The sequence below is a fragment of the Centropristis striata genome, chromosome 7 (genome assembly GCF_030273125.1).
Source record: "Centropristis striata isolate RG_2023a ecotype Rhode Island chromosome 7, C.striata_1.0, whole genome shotgun sequence".
NCBI lineage: Eukaryota > Metazoa > Chordata > Actinopteri > Perciformes > Serranidae > Centropristis > Centropristis striata.
Window position 1 is genome coordinate 41,105,332 of NC_081523.1, and position 8,357 is coordinate 41,113,688.

The 8,357-nt window shown below is 42.6% G+C and overlaps 1 protein-coding gene across 1 annotated transcript; it reads left to right on the plus strand.

Moving 5' to 3' along the window:
- Positions 1 to 4,305: 4,305 nt before the first annotated feature.
- LOC131975410 (natterin-3-like) lies at positions 4,306 to 6,689 on the plus strand. The gene is made up of 3 exons (XM_059338080.1): positions 4,306 to 4,409; positions 4,670 to 4,724; positions 5,435 to 6,689. The coding sequence occupies exons 1-3, from the start codon at positions 4,407 to 4,409 to the stop codon at positions 6,526 to 6,528; spliced, it is 1,152 nt and encodes a 383-aa protein (XP_059194063.1). The 5' UTR covers positions 4,306 to 4,406; the 3' UTR covers positions 6,529 to 6,689.
- The last annotated feature ends 1,668 nt before the right edge of the window (positions 6,690 to 8,357 follow it).

Here is an 8,357-nt window from a genome sequence, read left to right on the forward strand (position 1 = left end):
AATGGGCTGATAACGATCTGCTGGCCTACCAGCAGGTGGAGCAGACCCCTACTGGTCCATGGGTTGTTTAATTATGAAAAACACTAATTCAGTCAGTGTCAAGATTTGTTGATACGGCCTGTATTGGGTGGTGATGGTCTGTCATATTTAAAAGTGGCTCTCCAGAAACAGTTGCAGTAGAAAGTTGTTTCTGTGACTCCTCCCTGCAATGTGAAGAATGTTGGAGAGCTTGTTGTTCCTCTTTACACTCCTGGAGCTGAACAACAGGTCATTTCTTTATTAAATAAGACGTGATTTTTACCCCCAAGTTTAAACCGGCTTGCTCAAAGTATCAACAAATGACGGACTCACTATGGTAAAGCAGCCTTCTGTTGTTATGCACCTGCATCTGTAATAAAAGTTAATCAGTTAATTAAAACTATTAATAATAAAAAAAGTATAAAGCCTTGAAAAATGGCCAAAAAAATATCAAAAAAATAATAATAATAATAATAATAATAATAAAAAGTGTACAAGGATTTAGAATGAAAGCGTTTCTGAATTACATTTCCATGCTCAATAATGTCCCATAAGTTGCAGCAATTTTGCATCATTTGTTACACACATTTGGTGTTGATTTTTACATTTTTAATAACGAGAATGGATTAAAAAAATATGAAATTCCCCTCCAAAAAATTACATCAAAACACAAAGACATATTTCATGTCTTAAAGTCACCTATGCATGACAAATGAACAGTTGAATGATTGTGACACAGATTTGTTTTGCATGTAGATTTATTTTACATGTAACAATGACATAATAAATGTACTTCATTTCAATTAAGATACATAATAAAATGTTAAAATACCTATTCCATTTTGAGTATTTTGTTATTTTTATTTGGCTGAAAAAAAACAAAACAATTTGTAACAGAATACTACTACAAATTTTTCATAATTTTTTTAATTTGGAGACATGTCTTGCAAAAACGTATGCACACAAAGGTTGAAAGTCCAGTGAATAAGGGCAGGCAGGCCAGCAGACAGGCAACAGGTTGCAGATGCTTGAAACCAAAGGAATGGTGCAACTTTGCTCAAATGTCTGTGACTGAGGTAAGGAGGCTGGTATGAGTGCTGCAGGGCTGATAAGGAAATCAGGTACAGGTGGGGAGATGGGCAAGGAAGCTCAGGTAAGGGATTTTTTTCTTCACATTTATCCTGCCAGGTTCCTCATTCTCCCTCGGGGTTGCGAAATATTTCCTGATGGTGGACTCACCTGTCACCAGTGAATGATAGTGGAACATTTAAGACTCTTCAGCAGGTAGAAAAGTGCACTTTTCATGCCTTACCCCAGGGGTGTCAAACCCAAAATTTAAAACTTGGACAAAGTCACGGGCCAACATTGATATTTATTGAAAGAATTGACCTAAACAAGTTCAAACTAAATGGAACAAGCAAAGCTTGATATAACTTTATATTGCAAACATGCAAAATCGGATATCAAAGAAAACAAACAAACACATCAATGGCATTCATTTCTTAAATAAAATTTAAATAAAAATCGTATGTCCCTTTATTTTATATGCGGCTTTCTTTAAATTTAAATTTAACAGTAATCTTTTTCCACAGGCTAAAAATAAATGTGAGAATAAAATAACAATAATAAACCAAATGACTAATAATAATAATATCCTTCAATGAATGTGCAGCCATTCAAGCCTTGGACTAGCAAGAAAAAGTGCATAAAGACAACTTTAATTGTTGCTCAGTTTGCTCCACACTGATCTACTGTGTTCAAGCCAAAACACCAGCAGAGCATTCTGGGATTTGTAGTATTATTTGCGCTGTATAATACCAGAGGGCCAGCTCTGGTTGTCATTTGGTATTTCCTCGCAGGCCAAATATAATTATACTGCGGGCCAAATTTAGCCCACGGGCCAGAGTTTGACACCTCTGCCTTACCCTAACAGAAGTGTAATGTAACAAAACACAGAACAGAATTTGAATGGGCAAGACAACTGTTAGTACCATTTGAATGGGCTGATAACGATCTGCTGGCCTGCCAGCAGGTGGAGCAGAGCCCTACTGGTCCATGGGTTGTTTAGTTATGAAAAACACTAATTCAATCAGTGTCAAGATTTGTTGATACGGCCTGTATTGGGTGGTGATGGTCTGTCATATTTAAAAGTGGCTCTCCAGAAACAGTTGTAGTAGAAAGTTGTTTCTGTGACTCCTCCCTGCAATGTGAAGAATGTTGGAGAGCTTGTTGTTCCTCTTTACACTCCTGGAGCTGAACAGTGATTGAAGACAACAGAGAAAGAAGGAAGTATCAGACAGAAAATACCAAACTAATGATCACTGACATGTTTCCTGCTCGGCGGTTAAACATTCTATCATGCTCTCTGTGTTTTTAGTTTTGACCCTCGAGTTCTGAAATAAAGGCCTAAAATGTGAAATATTCTTCAGATTAAAGAATCAGGGGTTAATGTTGATGGCCTGAAGGTTTTGTAGTTTGTAGTTGGTTTACTAATGTTGTTGAACATTTTTTTTAAAAACCCTTATTTATATTTATTAGTACTGTAACCCTTATGTCTTGTAGCATTCTCCAGTCTCTCGGGCTGATGGGGGATGAGCGGGCTACAAGATAACTCCACACTTAATTCTGAATCTTCTTTAATAACCAACATCGACACGACAGCATACAGCATTACACTGGTGGTTCCAAAAACAACCAAGTAGGACTTCAATGGGCAAGATATATAGATATGTCTAAGTGATTTTATTTGTTGTTGCACTTTATTGTTGTTCTTGCACTACAATTTATTTTTGCACATTGCTGTTGCAGTTTTTTGAAGCCAAAAGTAATAAACCAGATGCCACTTTTACTTAAATATATATATATATTATAGTTTTTTTTTAATATAATGTTTGACCATTTGGAACGATGTGTAAATCAACCCTAGCTCACTCTTCTAGGTGAATGTGCTACATTCTGATATTAAAACCCATACACCCTGGACATTATTCATTCATTGGTATTATTTGTATTATTATTGCAACTGGTATTATTTATGTTATTTACTTGGCCACCTCCATAAATCTGTAAATACATTTTGCAGCTCTTTACATTATCATTTTGTCAGCCTGATGAGTTTATAGTAGGTCTGTGAATGATCAACAATCAATATTATTGGCAGAAACAGAGGGCCCCAAAATCGAATTCTGCTCAGGGCCCCATGGAGGCTTGGGCCGGCTCTGGACATTGTAATATATTTTATGCTACAAATGGTATAACTTATGTTACATATAAGAGTTTCTTCTTTACTAAGAGAAGCCACAGTCTGACCTTTTGTTCAGAACAGAGTCTCCAGGTACCAACCGGTTTAAACCAGAAATAAGAGGCTGTAAGATCTGGCAGTTGTCAGACATAGAGGCGTTGCAATTTGGTTATAAACAAGTACAGGCCGCATCCTTTTAAGGTTAAAAAGTAGGTATAGCAGCATGCACGTTCACGAGAGAGTGCTCTGTAGGTGGAGCCATGAGCTGAAACATTTGAATTAAATAATCTTACACACAGAGAGAACACGGACACCTTTTTTTTCAGCAGCCTTGAAATTGACAAAGTTCTCCTCCACTGTAGCTAGGCAGTGTATTCTGTTGATTGATAATAAAGAAAACTAAAAGGAGCTTCTACTTGATCTTTAAACCACTTTTCTCACTCAGAGAGGTAGTAAATTTATACTGCAACATCTGACTCAAATGGTCAGAGGCGACATAAGGCTTGTTCCTCAAATACACATTCCTAAGGAGCAGGAACGTAAACAAGTCAAAGCTCATGATTTATGCTCTCATGCTGGAGGGTTTGTTTGACAAGAGAGCTCAGAGGCAGCTAGAAGTTGGTTTACTAATGGGAGGTCTCTGTAATAGTGGGTCCTTCCTCTGTGTACTTCACTTGTCTCCTTTTGCAAGGCTCTTAAAAAGCACGAAGCTTGAGGAATCAACTTGTGGCTCTGCTTCAGTGGCGGTCGACCACAACTGCAGACATGTCAGAAATGTATTTGGACATCTGGCGTCCGGTCGGGTCAGGAACAGGCTAAATTGTACAGTGCATGCAGCTTAAGAAGGCCAGGGTGTGCTCTTTATCTTTCCTTTCCTTTGAATAAACCTGGTTTACAAGTTGCTTTAAATCATTAATAATGTGCATGTGTACACGTATTCTGATGTCTTTATAAATGTATAAATGTTGGGACATAACACACTAATTCTCTCTCTCTCTCTCTCTCTGTTTTTACACCATTATTGATTTCAGCTTCTACCCAAATATTTAATGGTCAAAGTCAAAGCGCAGATAAAGTGAGAGTGCGTCTTTGTTTTTGATTCAGCAATAAGTGAGTTAAATACACATTTGACTGGTTTTTAAATCTGATGGTGAGTACTTCTTGTACATTTTCTAACCACTTGTGTTGACTAATATGAACATTTGTAGTTTAACAGTTGTTGTTTTAGTCACAAAATGGGGGATTTATCACAGACTAACGTGGGATTTATGTACGAAAGAAAGAAAGAAGACGCAGCCCTCGAGCAACATTTGTGGTTCTGATGTTATCTCCAAGTTTGGGTCTAAGAGCTGGTTAATGCTAGCGACTGATGGTTATCACCAGTGATTTTGTTCTGTGTTCCAACTGCAGATGAAGCTGTTAGTGCTGCTGCTGTTGGCCCTGCCAGCTCTGTTCACCAACCCAGGTAAACTGGTGACAGTGATCATTTTTTATGTTGCTGTTTATTACAACATGAAATTCCTTTTTCAATTATTTAATTTAGATTGTTTAAAAATATTTAAGTTGCTAGTATAACAGCTGTGCCTTTTGATTTTAAAGGGTCAGTTCGCTGAAATTACTTTTGCGGTACCAAGACACTGACACAGTTTGATGTTTTGTACTTCAACATGTGGACAGATCCAAAGTTAGACAGACTGCTGCACCTGGTTGCTGACCTTTAGTTTGACAAACAAGTTTAGTTAGCAACTGGTCAGTTTGGCTGCTGCTAAAATTCATGGCAACAGACAATCGGTCACTGACTTCCAATGTGATTAAAAATACTCCCAGGGTAACTGTTTGCATGCATTTTGCTATGGAAGCCCATTTCCACCAGTTATAAAAATCAAAATGAAAACTTTAGGTTGAAATTATGAGATAAAAAGTTAAAATTATGAGACAAAAAGTCAAAATTATGAGATAATAAGTCGTAATTATGAGATAAAGTTGATTATGAGACAAAAAGTCATAATTATGAGACAAAAAGTCAAAATTATAAGATAAAAAGTGTAAATTATATATATATATATATATATATATATATATATATATATATATATATATATATATATACTATGAAACACAGCTTGTTGTCATTTGATTTATACTTAAACACCGTTTTGATTGTGTGTTTTACAGTGCTGTCACTGGACCCAAGTCTGGGGGGCAGAGTTCCAAATATTACAGCCAACAACTCTACTTATGAAGCTCGTGCAACTCCGGTGGAGATTGACAACGAGCTGAGTCCACCTTCCCTGTTCAAGTTTGAGCAAACCAACCTGGAATGGCAGACCTTTAATGGCTCTATCCCCAACGGAGCAATTTTAATCCACAATGATTATGCCAAGCGTGTAGACTACGTTTGCCAGTTCTGGTGCCTAGCCGGCTTCTACAACCCTGACATGGGTCCATACTGCCACTACTCCGACAGAGGGAACACGTATGTTAATCTTTTTTGGCCATTTAAGATCCTGGTGAACAAAGACAACTTTGAGATCATGGAATGGAAGGACGGCTCCTATGGTTCAGTGCCTCAGAATTCAGTCTACACCTGCATCCCCAAAAACATCTATGTTGGGAAGAATGAGTATGGTCTTGGAAAGGTGGATGTTAAAGATAAGGTCTTCTACCTTCCCTGGGGAGATTCCGAGTACTGGTACAATACTTACCAGGTCCTGACCTTTGACACGGATATAGACAGCGAGCACATTTATGATGTCAAGTATGAGACTGCTGGGGTTCAGATCGTTCAGTATCCTCCAGAGGCCATGGACAAGTCCACCATCACCAACCATGAGTCTGAGCCAGTGACAGGGACGGCGACGCTCTCAAAGACCATCCAAGTGGAGCATAAGTGGGACACCAGCTTTTCCATCACAGTTGGCGTCAAAACTAGCGTCACTGCAGGAATCCCCATAATCGGCTCTGTAGATATTGAGTTTAGCGTAGAGACAACGGTCGAGCTCACCTGGGAGACCACCTACATCGAGTCGATCACCCACACCGTTTCTGTTCAGTACAATGTCCCAGCAAACCACTCCTGCACCATCAATATGGTGGGATACAAGTACGGGGCAGACATCCCTTACACGGCACGCCTCAGCCGCACCTACAGCGACGGACAGACCACAGGGACATCCATCTCTGGGAACTACAGCAGCATTCAAGTCGGAGAGGTCCAGATTGTGGCGGATCCCTGTGTACCTGTACCTGAGCCCACACCCAGTCCCTGAAGGACTGATGGAAGAGGCTCCAAGAGATACAATACCTGACATATTGTATGTTGGATACTCATAACTTTATAATGAAACACTGAAAAATAAACAAACAACATTGTTTACAACAAATTAAGTTTTATAACTAAGATCCTTACTGCCAAGATCCTCACCCCCTCATCCCCCAAGACCCTCACCCCCTCGACCCTCATCCACTCAACCCTCACCCCCCTCATCCCCAAGACCCTCACCCCCTCGACCCTCATCCACTCAACCCTCACCCCCAAAACCCCTTGACCCTCATCCCCAAGATTCCCATCCCCTCACCCCCTCGACCCTCATCCACTCAACCCTCACCCCCAAAACCCCTCATCCCCAAGACGCTCACCCCTTGACACACTCAAACCTAAACCGTCATCCCCCTCAACCCCTCACCCACTCAAACCTGACCCCCTCATCCCCTCGACCCTCATCCCCAAGATTCCCATCCCCAAGACTCTCATCCCCTCATCCTCAACATCCCCACAACCCCTTGACCCTCAGCCCCTCGAACCTCATCCCCAAGATTCCCATCCCCTCACCCCCTTGACCCTCATCCACTCAACCCACACCCCCAAAACCCCTAATTCCCAAGACCCTCACCCCTTAACGCACTCGAACCTAAACCCTCATCCCCTCAACCCTCAGCCCCAAGACCCTCATCCCCCTCAACCCTCACCCACTCAAACCTGACCCCCTCATCCCCTCGACTCTCATCCCCAACATCCCCACAACCCCTTGACCCTCATCCACTCAACCCTCACCCCCAAAACCCCTTGACCCTCATCCCCAAGATTCCCATCCCCTCACCCCCTCGACCCTCATCCACTCAACCCTCACCCCCAACACCCCTCATCCCCAAGACGCTCACCCCTTGACACACTCAAACATAAACCCTCATCCCCCTCAACCCCTCACCCACTCAAACCTGACCCCCTCATCCCCTCGACCCTCATCCCCAAGATTCCCATCCCCAAGACTCTCATCCCCTCATCCTCAACATCCCCACAACCCCTTGACCCTCAGCCCCTCGAACCTCATCCCCAAGATTCCCATCCCCTCACCCCCTTGACCCTCATCCACTCAACCCACACCCCCAAAACCCCTAATTCCCAAGACCCTCACCCCTTAACACACTCGAACCTAAACCCTCATCCCCTCAACCCTCAGCCCCAAGACCCTCATCCCCCTCAACCCTCACCCACTCAAACCTGACCCCCTCATCCCCTCGACTCTCATCCCCAACATCCCCACAACCCCTTGACCCTCATCCACTCAACCCTCACCCCCAAAACCCCTAATTCCCAAGACCCTCACCCCTTAACACACTCGAACCTAAACCCTCACCCCTCAGCCCCAAGACCCTCATCCCCCTCAACCCTCACCCACTCAAACCTGACCCCCTCATCCCCAACATCCCCACAACCCCTTGACCCTCATCCACTCAACCCTCACCCCCAAAACCCCTCATCCCTTCTTCCCCAAGACCCTCATCCCCTCGACCACTCACCCTCACCCCTGGACAAACTCGAACCTAAACCCTCATCCCCCTCGACCCCTCACCCACTTAAACCTGACCCCCTCATCCCTTAACCCCCTCAACCCTCATCCCCAAGATTCTCCTCCCCAAGACCCGCATCCCCCATCCCCTCAACCCCACATCCCTTCATCCCCAAGACCCTCACCCCCTCGACCCTCCTCCCCTATCCCCATCATCCCCTCAACCCCTCGACCCTCATCCCCCTGACCCTCACCCGCTCATCCCCTTGACCCCTTTACTATATTTTTTTATTGATTTTATAACAACA